This window comes from Cydia fagiglandana, chromosome 4, assembly GCF_963556715.1.
Source record: "Cydia fagiglandana chromosome 4, ilCydFagi1.1, whole genome shotgun sequence".
NCBI classification, from domain to species: Eukaryota; Metazoa; Arthropoda; class Insecta; order Lepidoptera; family Tortricidae; genus Cydia; species Cydia fagiglandana.
Window position 1 is genome coordinate 10,446,367 of NC_085935.1, and position 23,195 is coordinate 10,469,561.

Here is a 23,195-nt window from a genome sequence, read left to right on the forward strand (position 1 = left end):
TAAGAAAACGTCGTTTTTTCGTAATTGTTCATCATAAATATAAAAAAAATAGTTTAGGATAAGCAAGCTAAGCGACCTGCTGATATAATATAAAAAAAACCGGCCAAGAGCATGTCGGGCAATGCTCAGTGTAGGGTTCCGTAGTTACCCGTCCGTCAAAATAGACTATTTGCAAAAACTCAAAAACTGCAAAACCGATTAGGTTCGCTATATTTTTCCTTGAAAGTCTTTACTAAGTTTTACTTTCACGATTTTTTAAATATTTTTTGACCCATGGTTAAAATGCTAGGGGAACTAAAGTGGAAAACACAACTTTTTTCTTTCAGATCGATTATTTCCGAAAATATTAAGTTGATCAAAAATAGTCCTTAAAGACCCTTATTCATTTTAAAAGACATATCCAAGACACCCACACTATAGGGTAAAAGCGAAAAAAAAAATCATCCCCACTTAATGTAGGGGAGTCACCCTAAAAAAATATTTTTTCTAGTTTATATTTTATGACTTTGTCAGTGTAGCAAATTTATATATTCATGCCAAATTTAATAATAGAAAGTAGAAAAAAATATTTTTTTATGGTGGCTGCCCTACATTAAAGTGGGGATGAATTTTTTTTTGCTTCCACCCTATAGTGTGGGATGTCGTTAGATAGGTCTTTTAAAACGAATACACTTCAAGAACCATTTTTTGATCAACTTAATATTTTCGGAAATAATCGATCTGAAAGAAAAAAAGTTGTGTTTTCCCCTTTAGTTCCCCTAACTTTGGAACCATGGGTCCAAAAAATATGAAAAAAATCATAAAAACATAGCTTAGTAAAGACTTTCAAGGAAAAATATAGCGAACCTAATCGGTATAGCTGTTTTTGAGTTTTTGCGAATAGTCTATTTTGACAGACGGGTAACTACGGAACCCTACACTGAACATGGCCCGACATGCTCTAAACCGGTTTTTTTTATATTTTATCAGCAGGTCACTTAACTTGCTTACTCCAAACTAAATTTTTTATTTATGATGAACAATTACGAAAAAAACCGGGCAAGTGCGAGTCGGACTCGCGCACGAAGGGTTCCGTACCATAATGCAAAAAAAAAACGAAAAAAAAGCAAAAAAAAACGGTCACCCATCCAAGTACTGACCACTCCCGACGTTGCTTAACTTTGGTCAAAAATCACGTTTGTTGTATGGGAGCCCCATTTAAATCTTTATTTTATTCTGTTTTTAGTATTTGTTGTTATAGCGGCAACAGAAATACATCATCTGTGAAAATTTCAACTGTCTAGCTATCACGGTTCGTGAGATACAGCCTGGTGACAGACGGACGGACGGACAGCGAAGTCTTAGTAATAGGGTCCCGTTTTACCCTTTGGGTACGGAACCCTAAAAAACGACGTTTTCTTAAACCGTCTATTTTTTAACTCTAATTTAACTTTAAAAACCTGAAGCTCCTAAAGTATTGATCGTAGAGTAAAATTAAACATAACCAAATTTGTAGGAAATTGTATGATAAAACTTTTGTCCGAAGTAATAGGCTACCTCGCACAACGTATCAGCATTGCGATACAGCGAGGAAATGCCGCCAGCATCCTTGGTACAATGCCTCAAGGGCCTATTTTAGATTTAAGCTAGTTATTAATTTAGTTTAGTAGTACCGAAGTAATTATAATGCTATTTGTACATATATTCGAGATATGAGCAAAAATAAGAAAAAAGGTACCTTTAACCCTCCCTGCACCCTCAGCACACCCCCTACCCTCGAGGACTTTTAGTATGTTTATTTAGACACCACAAGGTATACCTGTACCAATTTTCAAAACTACTCGAATTATTTCTGCAGATTTTTCTAATTTGCTTGGGTTATTTCTTAATTTTTTAACTTTCTCATTGACCCCCCAAAAGTAGCCCCCATGCTTAAAATTCATTTGTTTACGTTACATGACTTACATGTCCGTCTTTGGGTCACTAATTCCACCAATTTATACCAAATTTCAACTTAATTGGTCCAGTAGTTTCCGTGAAAATAGGCTATGACAGACGGACAGACAGACAGACAGACGCACGAGTGATCCTATAAATAAGGGTTCCGTTTTTTCTTTTTGAGGAAAAATCATAAAAGGTTAGTAGATTTTTTGTGAAATATATTATTTTCTGAATTTCTTCTAACAAAATCGATTTACCTACCCATACAATACAATAATATAAAAATGTGACTTGAGCAGCAAAAACGTGACTTTTAGGGAAACGAAACGTAACTTATGACTCCAGAGCCCTGGCAACACTGTTTCAAATTCATTCATTCACTCGCATCGCATCGCAAGTCGTAACGCCATAGCTTTGCGGATGCGTACAAATCAATCAAAACGTTAATTTAATGTGTATTCTTGCTATTTGTAATAGGATTTTGGTGTTATTGGATATCACGTATTAGTTCAAACTCTTCAGGTATGTCTTTTTCCCTAGCCTTGTGATTTTGCTTGAAATTTTCTAACAACCCTATGAAAAAAGTTTTATTCACTCCGCCATTTTGTCATAATGATTGATCGTTACGTTACTATTACTACATACTAAAAGACTACATACAACGAACACGATCTTGTTTTTTATTGATATAATTAACAAAGAATCTCTGCCCGGTTCGGCAACTAACATCCTATTATTCTGTATTGATTTGGCATACATCTTTTCAATTGTAGAATGGCTGAAGATCTTGACGTGGAGGCTATGCTAGAAGCTCCTTATAATAAATCGGTAAGTTTCATTTGTGCCTTGGTATATTATTTTAAACGTATTCTTAGATACCGAATTTATCATTAGTAACGATGTATTACTTTTCGGTGATAACATTGACAGGGTGCTTGAGTTTTAATCACCAATGCTATAGGACACGCTTAGATTTAAACATGTGTATCTACTTATTATCTTCAAGAAGATTCTGAATCCTTAAGGTTTAAAAATCCTGTATGTTAAAGAATTTTTTTTTCTAGAAATTCAAATCAAAATAAATTGTTTTAAACACAGTTATTAAATTTAAATGATACATAAATTTGTAATCTATAAAAGCAGCATATGATACACATACCATCATGTACTCCACCCCGTTCAGCGGTTGACAACAGCTAATTTCACTTGCTTTTTGGGCTGAAGCTGTGTGAAATTTTTAGATAAAGTACTTATATTTCAATAATTGAGAGTACAGTACTGAAAATGATGCGTGTCCTCTAGTATTAGTGTACATATTGTACTTATGTATACAATCTAGCATACAGCTCTTATTGTGTTATTTATTATATGAACTTAAACTATTTCTTATTAGCAGTTCACATGAAGACTTCATACTGTTCAAAATAAATATACTTGTTTTAATGGAAGACTTCTATATCTTTGATATGTATGTTTCATGAATGATGAAGCCATAGATATTACAACTCATTATTATATTCATTTTTCAAGTACCTCCTTAGGTCTGCTGTTCAAAGATGTTTTTGTTTACTACTTATGAAAGTTTTTACTATTTTCCTTGAATTTTAATGCTTACTTTCCAACATCTTTGAACAGTTAATGGTTAAATCTTATGACAAAACTACATTTGAGAATCATTTCTTGTATTTATAGAACTTTGTGGTAATAGTCCAGCATACTTCACCGACCTGAACAGACAGAGAGGTATCCAATACACTTAACTATTTTTTATTTGATTAAAATTGTACAATACCTTAAAAATAGAATCAGTTGGATATAAAATAAATCAGTACTGAAAATGATGTTTACCAAATGGATGTATTAAACAAGACGAAAGCTGATGGGACATAAATCTTTTGCAGAAGTATCCCTGTGTGATGTTAGCGCTGTGCGCATCCTTTGTCAGTGGTTTATCAAACGGTAAGTTTAGATGAGGGCATCGCAACAACCTTGACTCGGACAACAGCAGATTGTTTTATAAGCAACTCTTCTATCGCCAGCGACTTAGGCAGACTTATACCAGTAACTCTTAAGCTATTTTGCTAGTGAAGACAGCCCTGTTTTCGCTGGTGAAATGGTAAAACAAAGTTTTTACAAATTAAACTAATGCAATTTTATTTATTCACTCGGCGTGTGTTGCTGTGGCGCTGCTTCTACCTTGTGCTTTGTGTGACAGGATAACAATTCCTCATCAAAGCATCGGGACAAGTACTCTGATAAGCACAAAGATAAAGACCGGGAGAGCAGTCGAAGGTAAGACTAGTCAATTCCTACTTTGTTATAAAGAGTCCAGAAGATAAATGATAAGGATGCATGCTTATTAAAATTGTTTTAGTTCACTATTTTAAGTTATCTATTAATGAAAAAAGTAACGATTGTATTACACAGCCCCCGCGCGAATTCTTCCGCGAAGGAGTAGTTAAAAACTTTCAAACCTGTTTTACCCGACGGTTTTTATTTTCGTAGTTGCAAAATTGGCTGCTGCCGTATTTTCCCTGGACTCCTCAATTGCAAGCTGGAAGTTTCCAATAAGCTTGTAAATTAATATCATGCAATTTATTCTTATAATAATATAAATAATACACTGCTTAATGCAAACTTTGGCATTTACAGACGTAGCAGATCAAGAGATAGAAGAAGATCCCGCGACAAGGACTCTCGACGTTCAAGAGACAGGGAAGACAAGAGAGATAAAGATCGTGAAAGGGACCGCAGTGGGCGTAAAGATCGTGATAAAGAGCGCGATAGAGATCGTGATAAAGATCGCAGTCACAAAGACAAGGAGCGAGACAGAGATAGGGATCGCGACCGTGAACGCGAACGCGATCGTGAGAAGCGCCGCAGCAGCAAAGACAGAGAGCGTAGCCGAGACCGGGACCGGGGACGCAGCCGTGAGAAATCACACAAAAAAGAAAAATCTATAGAGAAAGAAAAAGAAGTACGAGAATACAGATCTAAATCTAGAGGTACAGAACCAAAACTTGATGAATTGCCACCGGAAGAAAGAGATTTACGCACTGTATTTTGTATGCAACTATCTCAAAGAATCAGAGCTAAAGACTTAGAGGAATTCTTCTCCTCTGTTGGTAAAGTAAGAGATGTGAGACTCATAACATGTAACAAAACTAGAAGATTTAAAGGGATTGCTTATATCGAATTTAGAGATGCTGAATCTGTGCCATTGGTAAGTATTTAAATGTACTGAAACAATATTCAAAACATTTATTTTTGCGATTTTCTATTTTATTTTAAGTTAACTAGTTCTCTTTGGGATACATCTACTAGAAGACTAGACAGACATAATATCAGTATTATCTGAGCAAAGTAATGCAATCAAATTATTATTATTTCTACATACAAAATAGTAACTTAGAATTGATTTCAAAAATCTAAAGAAAACATCAATAATATTCTAATTTGTTGATATATCTTACAGGCTCTTGGGTTAACAGGACAAAAGCTGCTTGGTGTTCCCATTATAGTTCAACATACTCAAGCCGAAAAAAATAGAGTAGGAAACACTCTGCCTAACTTAGCACCAAAGACAAGTAATGGACCAACCAGGCTTTATGTTGGATCATTGCACTTTAACATCACAGAAGACATGTTGAAAGGCATATTTGAACCTTTTGGGAAAATAGATCATATCCAACTCATGACTGACCCTGAAAGTGGCAAAAGCAAAGGATACGGCTTTTTAACGGTAAGCAATATTAATGACGACAACAGATAAATAAAAACCGGCCAAGTGCGAGTCGGACTCGCGTTCCAATTCCAAGGGTTCCGTACAGGTTAACAAAACATTAAATCGTCAAGCTGGTACTTCTAGATTCCTGTCTATGATAATTAAATTGAAGTCCATATTATGACATGTCGAGGCGGTTAAAAGTTGGTGTTCGGAAATGTATTACTGGCGCTACTATTACTCTAGTTATAATTAAAAAAAATATCTTTTTCCAGTTCCATCATGCTGCAGATGCGAAAAAGGCTATGGAGCAGTTAAATGGGTTTGAATTAGCGGGAAGGCCTATGAAAGTAGGAAACGTCACCGAACGCACTGACGGAGGCTCAAGTACGCGGTTTGATGCTGATGAGCTGGACAGAGCTGGAGTTGATTTGGGCGCTACAGGCCGTTTGCAACTCATGTTTAAATTAGCAGAAGGGACTGGATTGCAGGTATGTTCATCCTTAGAGTTATGTAGGGCATTATTAAAATCGTAACTTAATATGCACGTAATAATAATGCACGTATGATAATTATGCGCCCAGTAATTTATCTAAACCCTTTACCGTGGGTGCAGATTCTTCTTTCATTGAGCGTGAACGAGACGGCTGCGCATGCCCAGGATCGCGGATATCATGTTTTTAAATGGTTATTTTTTTAGTAAGTTAAAAAAAAAAGTGATCGATGAGATCGATCAAAAGTAAAATTGCGCAACAATTTTCATATTTCTAGCTCATAATATGCAAAAATACTTAAAAATATTGATAGTGCGTTTTATCGAGGGAAAGTCAAGAAATCGGGTTTCAAGTAGATGAAGTTACTAGAGAAAGGACTCAAGATTGCTATTCATATTTTTTGGCATATTAGTGATCTTAAAAAACCGCTTTAATTTTTCAAAAACTGGCTGAGACTACTGCAACTTAACCAAACAACTGGTTATATTTTCAGATCCCACCAGCCGCAGCGTCAGTCCTCATGGGCAGTGGCTCAGCGCTAGTGGCCCCACAACCCCAGGTGGCGCCTCCCATTGCCACCCAATGTTTCATGCTCAACAACATGTTTGACCCATCCAGGTAAATATTTAATTAAATATACATGTATCAGTGTAACTTTTAAATCAGCTGCGGGAAAAAGGAACAGGAAAAATTACGCTTTAAATTGATATCAACATAAGTATTTATACATATTTGGATTCAATACAATTTTTTTTATTAAATCACCAAAACATATATCGAAACTTATTACTCCATAAAGCCCTTTTAATGAATCGGCACGATCCCACCAACAAAAAATAATGAAAGGCCTCCAGGCTTTTCATTATGTCAAGTGTCCTACGCAATTTTGTTATACATTTTATTACGTGCTACTTATGTCTGTATGATAGATACGTACACAGCGTACACTGTATGTACCTATACATAGTGTTGCGCATTGATTAATCAATAATTCGTGTAACATATATAGGAACGACGACGAGCATGAGATTTTAAAGTTTCTTTTTTCCATTTCAGCGAAAGTAACCCTAACTGGGACATCGAAATAAGAGACGACGTAATCAGCGAGTGCAACAAGCATGGCGGCGTGCTCCACGTGTACGTGGACAAAGCCTCTCCCCAGGGCAACGTGTACTGCAAGTGCCCCACCATCGCCACGGCGGTGGCCTCGGTGAACACTCTGCACGGCCGCTGGTTCGCGGGCCGCGTCATCACGGCCGCCTACGTGCCGCTCGTCAACTATCATTCTCTCTTCCCCGACGCTATGACGGCGCTCACGCTGTTGCTGCCGAGCCGAGCGCGATAAGCGTTTACTAATGGACGACCTAGAGTATTTGCTACTTTGTTATTATTATGGTGATAACGTAATTATAGTTAATAAAGTGTACAAGTACGGACGTTTTGTGTGTTAATCGATGGGGTCCTCACTGGCGCTAATGAGTATTAGGGTGCTAACTTGAGCGGACGCTCGAGCGGCAGAAACCAGCAGAGCGATTATGTTAACCCTTTACCAGGCTGACATTTCAAAAATGACAATCTAATGTCAGTCTTACTCATCGAAAATAGAACACGACATGTTTGAATTGAAGTGCCGTATGTGGGAAATATAATATATCCCTTAGCCTGGTTAAGGGTTAAACATATGCGAGTGGCTGGAGATTGTTTGGTGTCATTAATACCTTATTACGTGATAACATCTCGGCGACTATATTTTATTTACGTATACAAAGAAATCGGATATTTTAAAAACCTGCTAGTCTTTTTATTGCTCTGTGCCAAAAAAATCTAAAATTATAATTTGATTGGGCAAGCGAGGTTTGAGTAGGTACAAAACCAGATAGATTGAGCAATCGAACCGTCAATTTATTATCTGGGTTATAATAAAAACATTTCATATAAATTAATATGTATTTACATTACAATAGCTCATCATTTATTTATACCCATAGTTAAAAGTTGCTATACTGCCTTTATCCAATCTATCTCTAAAGTAGCAGGACCTTTCTGTTTAACAGGCTCGTACACTCCTCCATACATTTGAATACCAATACTAGTTATTTGGGATACATCTACGGTCTCGTTACTGACTTGTTGGCCACGATAGTATGCATTAAATTCTGATAAGGGTAGATCACGGACCGCAAATTCATTCTCTGGACCCTGTAAAAAAAATTTTTATCAGTTATAATATATATATCTATTTAGCGAAAGGCAAATGCGCACGCATGGCATGGTTTGAGTCCTAGTGTTCAATATTACATAGACAGATTACACTGATAACAGCTTAAAAGGTATTATAAAATTAACATTTTTTTATTAAATAAAATCATTCACCGGAATTGAGAACCTCTCCTGTTTGAATATTTTGAAGTCTATTAAACAAACTTAAGAAAAAAAAATACAACCATGAAATAATAGTACACTAGCGCGGGAACGAGCACTTCCCGTGCCTATGTCGAAAGTTTAAAGGCCCATTTGCTCTGTAAAACGTTCGGCTGTCCCATTTCAAAACCTAGTAAGTGACAAATTTCTCAAAATTTGTTTTTTGTGTTATTTGGACCCACCTAGTAAGTCCTCACCCGATTACAAAGACACCTGCTCAAAAATCGGCATAAATAGCAGAGATTTTGACACCTCCAAACCTAGTAAGTAGCATGTATAGTGACGGTTTACCATTGTAAAACTCAGCAAGTCACAAATCCCATATCAAAACCTAGTAAGGGACTGAGACATACTAGGTTTTAGCCTGGTTATCCGTCAGGCTTACTAGGTTTTTGAACTGGGTATCCATGCATGACAGACGCGCGCGGCACTGAGCCGACCCCATATTAAAACCTAGTAAGTGTTCAGACAGAATTTTAACACCCAATTACAAGAGCGTAATATGCTATAATTTACAGTATCCTACTGATTCAGATAAAAATAATTCCCAGTAGTTACCACCATCTCACCCACTAGGTATTATCATCAAAGTTTAGTGGTAAATACCTAGAGGATTTTTTTTTAGTTGTTACAGTGGTAAAAAGTAAGAAAAAAAATCTCAGTTGTTACCACTGGTATTAACTTGGTGGTAACTAGTGGGAAAAACCCCGAAATGTCTTCAATGTTGATAAGTGATACACCAGGTTCACACCTAAAAAGAGCACTTACTAGGTATTGGAGTGGGAATATGTAACACAAAACATCGGTGGTCCCATTTTCAAAGTTAGTAAGGGGCATGAAACGTGTATAGATACAATATTATTGTATAATATTGATGTTGATACATGCAATAGTTACTAATCAACCCATTCATGTACATTTTTTATTCAGATTTAATTATTTTTTTGAGGCTGACACATTTTATGTTTTTACGCTCTCCTGTAAAATTTGGTCTGAAGCACTTACTAGGTTTTGCTATGGGACAGCCGCGTTGTACAATACACGTGCGCATAGGTAATTCGTAACTCGTATCGATTTAAAACACTCCCTTCGGTTGTGTTTTAATTTATCGCCACTCGTTGCGAATTTCCTACTTTCCGGACTTGTAAGGTAAATGTACGCTTCACCGAATGCTTAAGCCCTAGACTTACGTTTAATTTTTTTATTCGTTCTGATATTTTCTTACGAATATGTTCAATACTAAAATAGAAACATAGATAAATTTGTCCTCATTTAAACATACCTATAAATTACTGAAATGATTGGACGTGTATTAAAAACATTTTTAAAGTCATTTCTTCCAATTTCCTTGTTTGTACCGTTTACCGAACTAAGAAACGTGATTTGCACATTATACCGAATAGGGAGCCCGCATTACCGAACTAGGAAATAATTGTATGAAAATATGGTGTTGAGTGGTGCTCAAACTTCAGTAGTTCACTATTAAATCCCTACTATGCTTCGTTTTTTAGCATTATAAAGATGGTAAGCGATCTTGACGTGTCTTTTTTATTGAAATAATTCTTTTGAAAAATAAGTCAGTAAGTAAGGTACGCAACAATTATAAAACATGTACGCATATGTATAAAATAATTTGGCTGTTTCATAAATTTTGGCTGGTCCATTTTCTATGGAAGGGTAAATTTTTTTTCACGATTTCGGAGTTGGTCCCATAGTAAAAGTTGCTCAGTATAATCCCAAAACCTCCCTGGGAATGGGAATGTAGTTAATTTTTAGCCACCCTGTATGTGAACCACGGAATTTCATAACAAAAGATAAAAGTTAAAAAAATCACAATCGCCCACGACGAGAGGAATCTAAAAAAAATTTTTGAACATCATGCTTCATTATTTTTATTATCCTATTCAGTTTTTTTGTCCACATTCCAAGACTATTATCAGGCGTCCAATAAGTATGTCTAAAGTTTGAAAAGCGCTGGCATTGAAATAATGGTCACAAAAAATAAACATATAAATATCGACCTAGCCGTTATCGTAATAAGGATGATATTCTCATGAACGTCGAATAGAAACATGGCCAACGCAAACATGAGTTCGGTAGCAGAGACCATGGGTACCATTCACCGAACGGCCGTTCGGTGAACGAAACATGGAAAATATGTGGAACCTATTTCGCGAACGAATTTTGAAAATAGTATTTTAATCGTAATCAATGTGGTATAACTACAAATCTATCATTAAATTTAATACTTGAATCCATTACAAAACCGTACATGTATAAAGTTCTTGTTAATACTGACGTAAAATATCTAAAATTATTGTTTGATAATAGTCTTGCCAAAAACCTTATTTTGATGCCAAAAAGTCGTAAAACATGAACATTTCAAACGCAGTTTTATAATAATCTATATAGGTTATTGTTGTTCGGCAATTGCTCATAAAATTACAAATACATTAAGTTATTTGTGAAATTAGGTAGATAATCTAAATAGTTCGTAATCAACCATTAAAAAAATAATTTCAAAAACATACGCTTTCCCTGATTTCGGACGCTGTTCGATAATACCTTCCAATCAAATTGTCGGTGTACTCATCACCGAACTCACATTAAGCTTAATTTCTGATAATATGACTGCACTAAATTAATTAAATTTACTAAAATACACAAACTAATTAAGTAGTCACACTGAAAAACCATACTTTGAAACACAGAAATAAATTTAAAAGGTTTTATGACCTTAAGAAATATATGCAACTTCTTACCGATTTCTTTAAGGTTGCCCATACAAAGTGGCAATCGGGAGCAACGATCCGTTTCGATCAAATGCCACGTCCCAACTGCGGGACAAATTGGCCGACTCTGAGGCATAGTTGAAGGGATAGGTATTTAACTCGTGGAAAAAAAAATACGCAAGTAAATATCAGCTGTAAATAATCGACTTATAACCTAAAATAGAAGAAATTCGGTGATACGGACGGATATTGAGCGTTCGGTGGAGCGTACTTTTACCTTATCGTAAATATGTACTTATTTTGTAATATATACCACGGTCGTTTAGGATAAGTAAATAAATAAATAAAATATACCTAACGCGTATCCAACAAGCGTCGGTTAAAAAATCCTGTCCCTAAACCCAAAGGAAAGGACCTCAAGTTTACTGAATCACCTGTCGACGATTAAAAAAACATTACCCATATACGTGTGATTCCGAACAAGGGGTCGTCCAGAAATCATGTGATCATATTTGGCCTATTTTGACCCCCCTCCCCCTTGGTGATATTAACGCAACCCCCCCTGCCACAAGATCACATGATAATTATGATGCGGGTACCCTTAGACGCTAAGCAATCAAGGCCATGGCGCCGATGCGAGCTTGGTGCGATGAATGTTTTTTATTGGGTAAATAGTAAATACGCATATAAAATAGGGCGGATTATTTGATCTGATCAAATTTTTGATTACTATTGTTGTTTTTGTCTTTCCCGCTTTGAAAAAAAATTACACGTGATATCTTCTTTATCCCCCCCCCCCCCGTCGTGGTCATTCGTGATATTTTTCTTACCCCCACCCCTCCCCTAAACGATCACATGTTTTCTGGACGACTCCCATGGACTGTCACACAAGTTCCTACATCATTCATTTTTATTATTTATAATATCGTGATACTGTTACCATCTACCCTTGAATTATAGTCCTGCAGCGCTGGCTATATTTTGAGCCCTAACTTAAAGTAATATTAAAGTCAAATTTTTTTTCGCTTACGAATGCTGTTTTAAGTTGTTAATCTTACATTTTGTTTTGTGTCACAGATATTATTTGCTTTTTAAGTTATTTAATAATTTGTGGTAATTATTTTTATTTTGAATTATTTTGGAGAAAATAATATTCGAGAGAAAACATGTAACTGTGTCGCATTTAGGATAGTTTTTTTAATGTGAAAACATAGTTTGTGTCAATTACGTCCATTGCAATCGGATACTATGTCATACTATTCAAAATGACTCAAAAAATAATTAAAGTTAAAATAAATTGCTGACGTCGCATTTAATCGTATCAATATGTACATTACATGTTTTTGTGTCTTATTGAGGCACAGCTTCATAAGATTTTTGATAATTTTGTTCTAACAGGCTATTACCATAACAAAAGAATATTAAGGTTACTAGAGTTCACACCTTATTAATATAAAAGGCGGGATAGATAAGAAATATGAATTTGTGTCAGTTTCATCCATTGCATAAACAAATATGTAATACAAAAATAATGTTCGCGTTCATACGACGTTAGCGGGTAGCTCTTCACGGGCAACGCGGGCCGTGCACGGGGAGCGGGCGCGGCGGGCGCGGCGTGACCTTGGCGTGACGGCGGGTAAGGGCCTCTCTCTAAAAACCACACGTTGCGTACGCAACGCATGTTTACTTCGCCTGCGCACCAAATTAACGCAACCTATGCAAAGTTATACTACTACAAAGAGAACTTATAGATATTGTACATTATGTCACCATTTACCAAAATAAATGTAAGTGTGTAAGTAAGAAAGAGAATTAAGGTCTGTTTATATCTATACACATTGACAATGTGAAATTCCTCTTTGACATTCGTTACGTAATGTTGATTAACAAATATGCGACATATCCATCCTGAGAGCCTACCGCGAACATCGCAATTCGCAAATTGCGGACATCTTTCTCTGTCACTTTTATTACGTCTAATTGGAGTAAAAGAGAAAGAGTTCGCAATTTACAAACTTTAGTGTTCACGGTTACGCATCATATACTTGTGACAATGACAGGGAAAAGGTACCACTTGAGTAAAATTTGCTTATTAATGCCGTGACTTGAGGTAACTTTCATTCTTTGATAAAAATATTACTTCTTGAATTTAATTTATATTAATGTTATTAATATTTTGATTTCTATATCTAATTATCTAATCAAGTCTAACTTCAATATATCTTAATTATATGGACAAATAAATTTTAATATAAACATTTTTTTTTTTCATTATAAATAGCACAAACCAGTCTTTCCATACTTAACGTAAATTATGCACATTATTTTTTTAACGTATTTTTTTGTTCTTAGCATTTTTTTACAATAGATATTATTAATTACACGTATTGAGGTTATTTAAAGCCTGTTTATTCTTATGTTTTGAATACATTTACCTTAAATAATAATTACCAACACTTTTGATAGTTCAAGCTTCTTGGATAATACCTTTGGGTTCAATTGGCGTAAAGGACATTTTGGCGAAAATAAGTTATATCCACTACCGTAGCCTCAAAGGGCTTAACTGACAAAACGCGATTTTCCAGGAGAGCCAAAAATCAGTTTTGTTTTGAGAAAAAAATGAGACACTTTTGTTTGTTTGAATTAACTGATGCCTGTATGTGGCTTATTCCTAATTTTTTGAGGTCTTTTAAACTGATTTCTTGAATACAATGCTTATTTACGAAAATAGCATGTCCGTTACGCCAAAAAACACGACTATTTTTAAAAAGGCGTCCCTTACGCCTCTTCTTTGCAATATTGGCAACTTGCATTTAGGGAACACTATACTTCTAGTACTATACTTTACATTTTTTTTCCGAAAAATTATAGAGATGTATTCACTGTCAATTTTCCCCATTTTTGTTATTTTGGATACTTAAACGTGGAAAAGGTCGTTTTCTTAGCCACAAAAACAATGTTTTTTTTTATTTGTTTATATTACTTCAAGTATTTTAAATTTATTTAATTTGGTAGGTGAGAAGAGATCTCTGCTAAAAACAATTGAAAACCGAAGGGGAAACATGTTGGGGCACATGATACGTCACGATACTTACATAAACTCTATAATTGAAGGCAGAATAGAAGAACAGAGAGGCAGAGGAAGACCGAGACGTGCATATATTGACCAGGCCAAAGAGAAAATTAATGTAGTGACGTGACGCATCAGGAGCTCAAAACAGTGGCAGAGAAAAGAACGGAATGGCGAATATTCCACCGACAAGAGCTAGGCTACTATGAAGTATTTGAACAAATTAAATTGAAGTATAATTATTATACATTTACCCTCAATAATAATTACCAACACTTTTGATAGTTCAAGCTTCTTGGATAATAATTACCTTTGGGTTCAATTGGCGTAAAGGACATTTTGGTGAAAATGAGTTATATCGACTACCGTAGGCTCAAAGGGCTTAACTGACAAAACGCGATTTTTCAGGAGAGCCAAAAAACAGTTTTGTTTGAGGAAAAAAATGAGACCTTCTTTGTTTGTTTGAATAAACTAATGCCTGTATGTGGCTTATTCCTAACTTTTTGAGGTCTTTTAAACTGATTTCTTGAACTTACAATACAATGCTTATTAACGAAAATAGCATGTCCGTTACGCCAAAAAACACGACTGTTTTTAAGAAGGGCGTCCCTTACGTCTCTTCTTTATTGTTTATCTTATTAGAAAAAAGGGCGTAATGTACTAAACTTTAAACTGTTTTAGTACCATTTGGCGTAAATCCAATAATTTCGTTGCAATATTGCCAATATTGCTACTACTTGCATTTAGGGAACACTATACTTCTAAGTACTTACTATAATTTACATTTTTGTTCCGAAAAAATATAGAGATGTAGTATTCACTGTTAAGTTTTTCCACATTTTTGTTATTTTGAATACTTAAACGTGGAAAAGGTCGTTTTCTTAGCCACTAAAACAATGTTCTATTTATTTGTTTAGGTATATTACTTCAACAGAATCACTGCTGTCCTACCATTGATGTATATATTGATATACAACAATTTCTAACAAATTAATTTAACTATAGAAAGTATTATGCGTTATTTCTGTTTGTAATGTTAATTAGATTATAAATTTTACTTTTACATACTAAAATACTATTAGGTACAATAGTAGTTTAGAAATTTCATATGCCTATTCAGTAAAACTTAATGAATATGATCGCATATTTATGACATTACATTAGAGTAGAAAAAGGCCAGGCTTACGTACTTCTATGGATTTAAATGCAAACGTTAATTTAACTAAACAGTAACTTTCATAAGGGTAATCCTGTAAATTAGGGTTTAAACAAAAAAGTATTAATGATACGTTTTAATCAATAGGTATTATCAATGACCCTGTCACAAACAAAACTAAAAGTTATCAGTCTTACCCTAATTAAACGCCATAATTATCATTTGAATATAGTCATGTTTTATTATTTTCATAAAACTGATGAAAAAGTACCCACTAGTTCAGTTTAAATTGTCAAAATTTAGTAACCCTATAAATAAAGCAATGAGCACATGAGCAGGTAATGCAAGTACCTACATTACCTGCTCATGTGCTCATTGCTTTATTTATAGCTCATTGCTAAAAAATTCACAAGGAAAGTATAACTAGCTCATCCCACTTAAACACAAAAAAACAACAATAACACTCGTGTAAACATCCATTAGTTGTGGGCGTAACGTACATTTAGCACTCAAAAAGCGCAAAGAGGCGTAACGGACAAAAAATTACCACATATTTATTTAATAAAATTTCTGATGCAAAAGACATCCACGCAAATCGTACACAAAGTTGGGAGTTACGCCAAAATGTCTCACAAATTTTTTTTGAATTGGCAGATACGGCCAAATGCGTTGGAAAATTGTGTTCAAGCATTGATTTTTCATAGTGCTTAACGGACATTTTTTTCAAGTTATCGAGACGTTAAATAATACTATTCGATAGAAAAAAAAATACTGAGTATAACTGCATTTTCGCAATTTTGTCCCTTACGCCCTTTGAGCCTACGGTAGTAGTTATATACAGTTTTGTTCAGAATTCCAAGCGCTTTCGTTCGATATCTCTTAAAAAGTTGCCTTTTCGACCCAATTTTTGCACTATGAGTTTGCAAAAACAGCTTATCTCAATGGTAAATTACCAGTTATAAATTAGAAATATGGATATTATCGTAAAGGTTACCGCTATAAATATTGTTGTAAATGACTTACATGTGTTTTGTCGTCCTTTAAGCCCTTCATTTGTCTTGATGATTTTTCATATCGTATCTCGTATGGTCAATATGGTCGTAAAGGACATATTATACTACATATTGATATTATTTTACTTGCCCTTTATTTTCGTCCCTTTTGCGGAGGAAACTGCTGGCTGCTGGGGTGCTGACGCGAAACAATTTGTGCGTGACATAGGCAAAAGGGAGAGGATCCCCACTCTGAATCTTTTCTGGTGCAGAGGCTGTCCATAGCCATCCAGCGGGGTAATGCCGTGAGTATTATGGGCACTTTTGCACCGGAAGCGATAAAGAACGGGTTTGACTAATAGTTACTGTGTAATTATTTTTAAGATGTAAAATTCCTATGTATGAAAATTTTAATAAACAAAGTTCTTAGGATTTTAGATACTATACTATTATAACTCTTATCGGGATATACCTGGCATAATGAACTACCGTTTGATACATTTTTAAGCTTCGTAACAGTAAATTATGCTGAGAAAAGTTAACATGTGTAACGTGACTGGTAACTAATACACCCCGAATTTGGAATGAAATAGTCTGATAACGTCTCTTACGTCCCCCTAATAAACAAGATTCACTAAATTATCAAAAATTTCATGGGTGTAAAGGACATTCATAGTGTTTTAGACCAATTTTAAAAGAAATTAACTTCTTTCGTATTTAATTTATAGATATGATTGCTAATTAAGGGTAAAGAGACTAACATTTTGAGTACTTTTCCAATACACATCAAAAACATAGCTCGATAAACCACAAAAATATATTATAAACATTTTAAAAAAATGCAGTTTTTCGCGTCTCCTGAAAAGTAGCATTTTGTCCTTTACGCCAATTGAACCAAAAGGTATCGTAATAATATATATTACTAAAATTAATAAAATCAGTCTTTATATTATGTATCAACTAGGTACATATTATAGTTGCACATGCAAGTGCAAATATTTTCATTGCATTCAATTCATGCTATGTTGTGGGGGGCGTGGCTAACGATAATCGCAAGCCAACATTTTTTCTCATAATTATACCAACCCGGTGGAGCCCGTAATATCACCAAAATAATTACAACAATTATATTCTGCTCCTCAAACGAACATACTTTTTTTTTCAATAACTTTTATAATTTATGAAGTCTTGTATTCAATGTACATCATCATCATTATAATTGACGTTGCTTGCCAGGCTTTATACATCACAAAATTAGCAATACATTGCGTCTTAAAATAATCTTAAAAAGTGTTCTAAATATCGTATAAAAGTTATTTTTAAAAGTCGCTGATGTGACATTCTCATTCAAAAGGTAGGGACCACTTTGTCGTTTACCATAAAGACGAAACTTTATTGTATCTTTATACAAATAACCTGTCAGAGAGTCCTTATGGCAAGGATAAAGTGGTACCTTTTGATTGCGAACTTCACGAATGTTGGTCAGTATGAGGAGCCTATGAAAAGATGCCTCCGAATGAAATAAATACACTGTAATGGCTCCTCTACACGATGGGCCAATGCCGGCCACTCCGAGGGACGCATTTATGCGTTAGAGGGAGCAAGTGATATTGCTATCTCATTCTACCGCATGGCTGCGTTCCTTGGAGTGGCCGGCGTTGGCCCATCGGATAGAGAAGCCATAATGTTCATCTAACAAGCACCCTACCCGCGTAGGTAGCCTTCCCCGCGTACGCCGTTCATGCAAAGTTTTATTTTGCCAAATAGTAAAAAACCGTGGTTGAAAATGACCCAAATTATGAATGTTGTCTCGATGTGGCATTATAATAATGTAGACGTAAACTTAATAACATGAATTTTATTTTGTGGCAGATACTTGATTTTTATAAGAAAAAAAAATATTAAAAATAAAAGCGGTGGATGAATTTGACACACATTTGTTTGAATAACATATTATAATATCCTGTGAAGTACAACACTTCACTTACCGACTATAATTTTATTTTAGGCATTTTAGGTTCACTATTAGGTATTTATTAAATGTCATTATACCCGTGGATGAAAATGACACAAAATGCGTGTGTATGTCGGAAGCCACTTCGCTTTTACAGGGAAACAAAGAATTTCATCTCGAATATTGTTTTTACCGAATGCTGTTTAAAAAAAGAAATTCCTAAATTTCTACCTAAGCAAATACCTAGGATGACACAAATTATTATTATTAGGTTTAGTATGTGGTCTGGAAACTATATGTAAAAAATAAGCAACATTAATAATCTTATAACTTCAAAAGTTATTGCTACCGGACTATTAGTTGAATTCCTGTCGAACTTACTTATCTTTATTTTATAAGACACCAACAGTATGTACATAAACAAAGCAAGTAACTACATAACAGGTGTGCAACAACATTCAAACAGAGACTTTTAAACTACTTTACTAACTATAACTATACATTAATAGAGTAATTAAGACATGCATAAAAAACATTTTTTTGTAACCTACTTGTTAATTTAAATGTTTAGGAGCCCATCAACGTGCACACTAGCGCCATTACTAAATAATCGTGATTATTTAAATTTAATGAAATATATTTTAATAAATAATCGGCCAAGAGCATGTCGGGCCATACTCAGTGTAGGCTTTCGTAGTTACCATTCTGTCAAAATAGGCCAAACGGGGGCTGTTAGTAAGTATCTTAAGGGAGTACTTTTGTAGTACTTGCTACTTACGTCTTATTGATAAAAAAGAAGTTTTTTTGCAATAACTCAAAAACGACTAGACAGATCATGTTCGCTATAGTTTTCATTGAACGTATTTATTAAGCTATCGTTTCGCGATTTTCTTCATATGTTTTGGACCCATGGTTCAAAAGTTGGAGGGGCAATTTTTTTTTCGGAGCGATTATTTCCCAAAATATTAACTGTATCAAAAAATGGTTTTTGAAGACCCCTATTTGTTTAAAGACCTATCCAACGATACCCCACACTACTGGGACAAAGCGGATATTTGTTTCAAAAAATAGTAGGTAGGTACATTGTGCAACATACGTAAGTTGAATATTGCAAACGAGAGTAAGTTAAATCGCGACGGCTTGCCGGAGCGTCAAAAATTAAGCATAAAGACAAAAAACTGTTAATTATGGCACTAGAAACTTCATCATCCCTAGGGAGAACGCTTTTTCTATAACTCCCGCTAAACCTGCGTGCAATTCCACATTTACTGAGCGAGTGTGATGAAAAACATTTTGTATGGGAGGTACCCTAAAAAATATTTTATTTATAGTTTTTATTTTACCGTTCTATCGCAATACATGATTTATGTATCCATGCCAAATTGCAGCTTTCTAGCACTAAGGATCACGGTACAAAGCCTCGGTCAGACAGACAGTCTCAAAACAAAAACACTTTTTACGCTCGACTTAACATTCCTATCGGCTCTTCGTGTAACTTACTTGGAAAAATTGCTCAAAGGAATAATTAGGCTCGTCGTTTAAGTCCTTATGCCGTAAGACGACTTTGAAGCCGTTGAACTGTCCCTGGGCTCGGCACCGCAACTGCAACTTCGTGTACCCAGTCAAATCATCATATTTCCTTAAAGCCCTGACTCCAGCGAACCCTGACCCGTCTGTCTGAGGATTTAGCAGGGCGAAGAATATCGCTCGTTTGTATTCAGTGTTCTGGTGCATGACTAGAACTGCTTTAGACATTCCCACAGAGCGCACGGTATCCGATTGTTCCTGCCATCCCTCCACTCCGTCCGGTCCAGTGAAATCGAAGATATATTGTTCACCGTTCACGGCGTTTGTAACGCTATTAAAAGTAAAAAAATATTTATACTGGGTGACCTTAGCCATTGGACAAACCCTGAAATCCCACGTAGGGTTCTTTCTCAGAAATGCTCTAACGGATACATTTTTTTAATTAGAACAAAAGATAAAAGAATAAATTATCAAACAAAAGTTATTTCCAATAATCGACAACAAAAAGAAACATCTGTATTAGTCATTGGCAGTGCTTTTGACAATTTGTTTGAAAATGACATTGAATTAAATTGCTCTACTTAATTGCTCTGCAAAAACAGCGTTTTACTTTGTCAAAGTAGGTTATTACAAAATGTTCAGCTTTATCTTCGCAGCTGTGCCTAAACGTTTGCTTTTTTGTTGGCCAGTCACAAAGTGCATACTTAAATTGTAAGATATTGAGCCAGGGGCCTATTCGACTAGTGAGAATGACATATCATGACAAGGCTACCACGTCTGTATTTGATTCGGTTAAGTTGTGTTCTACTCGTAATGTATGGGAAGACAAACAAATTATAGCCAGCCTTTTATGAATGTAGTATGATACCTTTGGGTATGGTGCTTTACCCACCCTAGCGTCCCCTTCCCTCCCCCTGCCGCAACCCCCCCTTTTTGCATGAAATTTGTCTCGGTTGACGGTTTTTAATAATTTTTGAGAAAAGTATTAGACTTAAGAATTAAGTGTCAGATACGCTAGCGTGCGTAAAGCACCATACGCAAAGGTATCATACTACATCCATAAGCTTTCTTGATGAGGGGCTCCGAAGGTGGTCATTTGCCAGAGATGTGAGTTATTTGAAATACTTGTATTTAAAATGCAAATACAAAATGCAAAATACCTATTTTGTATTTAAATACCTTTTGAAGAAAACTATTTTGTATTTTATTTGAAATAGTTTTTGGGACCTATTTTCTATTTTCAAAATACTTTATAGTAGGTAGGAGTTACCAATTTCTTCTGATGTTACAATCCTGGCAACTCCCTCATTCTGTTAACATGGAACTGATGAATCTGTTTAGTAACGTCGCACATGACCACAAGAGTATCGAGTGGTTAAAAAAGTGGAATCTTGAGTGTTGCGAGGGTTTCAAGGCACGAGAGGAGAGCTTTGTCCAATGGCTAGGGACAACCTGTATATTATTTTTAAAATAAGGTTTTATTACCGTCGTCTAACTGGCTACCTGCTACTCATAGAGGACGATTTAAGGCACCAGGGCAGAAAAGTTTATTCTCCTCTCGTGCCTTGAAACCCTCGCAACACTCAAGATTCCACTTTTTTAACCACTCGATACTCTTGTGGTCATGTGCGACGTTACTAAACAGATTCATCAGTTCCATGTTAACAGAATGAGGGAGTTGCCAGGATTGTAACATCAGAAGAAATTGGTAACTCCTACCTACATTACCTACCTACTATAAAGTATTTTGAAAATAGAAAATAGGTCCCAAAAACTATTTCAAATAAAATACAAAATAGTTTTCTTCAAAAGGTATTTAAATACAAAATAGGTATTTTGCATTTTGTATAAATTTGCATTTTAAATACAAGTATTTCAAATAAGTCACATCTCTGGCAAATGACCACCTTCGGAGCCCCTCATCAAGAAAGCTTATGGATGTAGTATGATACTTTTGCGTATTAGTCCGGTAGCAATAACTTTTGAAGTTATAAGATTATTAATGTTGCTTATTTTTTACATATAGTTTCCAGACCACATACTAAACCTAATAATAATAATTTGTGTCATCCTAGGTATTTGCTTAGGTAGAAATTTAGGAATTTCTTTTTTTAAACAGCATTCGGTAAAAACAATATTCGAGATGAAATTCTTTGTTTCCCTGTAAAAGCGAAGTGGCTTCCGACATACACACGCATTTTGTGTCATTTTCATCCACGGGTATAATGACATTTAATAAATACCTAATAGTGAACCTAAAATGCCTAAAATAAAATTATAGTCGGTAAGTGAAGTGTTGTACTTCACAGGATATTATAATATGTTATTCAAACAAATGTGTGTCAAATTCATCCACCGCTTTTATTTTTAATATTTTTTTTTCTTATAAAAATCAAGTATCTGCCACAAAATAAAATTCATGTTATTAAGTTTACGTCTACATTATTATAATGCCACATCGAGACAACATTCATAATTTGGGTCATTTTCAACCACGGTTTTTTACTATTTGGCAAAATAAAACTTTGCATGAACGGCGTACGCGGGGAAGGCTACCTACGCGGGTAGGGTGCTTGTTAGATGAACATTATGGCTTCTCTATCCGATGGGCCAACGCCGGCCACTCCAAGGAACGCAGCCATGCGGTAGAATGAGATAGCAATATCACTTGCTCCCTCTAACGCATAAATGCGTCCCTCGGAGTGGCCGGCATTGGCCCATCGTGTAGAGGAGCCATTACAGTGTATTTATTTCATTCGGAGGCATCTTTTCATAGGCTCCTCATACTGACCAACATTCGTGAAGTTCGCAATCAAAAGGTACCACTTTATCCTTGCCATAAGGACTCTCTGACAGGTTATTTGTATAAAGATACAATAAAGTTTCGTCTTTATGGTAAACGACAAAGTGGTCCCTACCTTTTGAATGAGAATGTCACATCAGCGACTTTTAAAAATAACTTTTATACGATATTTAGAACACTTTTTAAGATTATTTTAAGACGCAATGTATTGCTAATTTTGTGATGTATAAAGCCTGGCAAGCAACGTCAATTATAATGATGATGATGTACATTGAATACAAGACTTCATAAATTATAAAAGTTATTGAAAAAAAAAGTATGTTCGTTTGAGGAGCAGAATATAATTGTTGTAATTATTTTGGTGATATTACGGGCTCCACCGGGTTGGTATAATTATGAGAA

At 35.2% G+C, this 23,195-nt stretch overlaps 2 protein-coding genes across 3 annotated transcripts in view; one reads left to right on the forward strand and one right to left on the reverse strand.

Moving 5' to 3' along the window:
* Window positions 1–2,301: 2,301 nt before the first annotated feature.
* LOC134663660 (RNA-binding protein 39) lies at window positions 2,302–7,574 on the forward strand. Its single transcript, XM_063520102.1, has 8 exons — window positions 2,302–2,442; window positions 2,694–2,748; window positions 4,136–4,212; window positions 4,573–5,143; window positions 5,396–5,662; window positions 5,920–6,135; window positions 6,632–6,756; window positions 7,195–7,574. Exons 2-8 carry the CDS (start codon window positions 2,695–2,697, stop codon window positions 7,481–7,483), a joined length of 1,599 nt encoding a protein of 532 aa, XP_063376172.1. The 5' UTR covers window positions 2,302–2,442; window position 2,694; the 3' UTR covers window positions 7,484–7,574.
* Window positions 7,575–8,083: 509 nt separating this feature from the next.
* Window positions 8,084–23,195, reverse strand: part of LOC134663661 (uncharacterized) — a 36,592-nt gene continuing 21,480 nt past the window's right edge. For both annotated transcript variants that reach the window (XM_063520103.1, XM_063520105.1), the window contains exons 2-3: window positions 19,964–20,321; window positions 8,084–8,337 (exon numbers count right to left, since the gene is read on the reverse strand). In XM_063520103.1, the coding sequence (XP_063376173.1) occupies window positions 8,137–8,337; window positions 19,964–20,321 (559 nt within the window). In that variant the 3' untranslated portion in view covers window positions 8,084–8,136. The remainder of the gene's footprint in view (window positions 8,338–19,963; window positions 20,322–23,195) is intronic.

What these genes read in the sequence shown, in the direction of transcription:
- LOC134663660 (XM_063520102.1), top strand. Translation starts at nt 2,695, where the DNA reads ATGGCTGAAGATCTTGACGTGGAGGCTATGCTAGAAGCTCCTTATAAT. An exon ending in ATGCTGAATCTGTGCCATTG is followed by an intron (nt 5,144 to 5,395) that starts GTAAGTATTTAA and finishes TATATCTTACAG; the next exon opens with GCTCTTGGGTTAACAGGACA. An exon ending in CAGAAGGGACTGGATTGCAG is followed by an intron (nt 6,136 to 6,631) that starts GTATGTTCATCC and finishes TTATATTTTCAG; the next exon opens with ATCCCACCAGCCGCAGCGTC.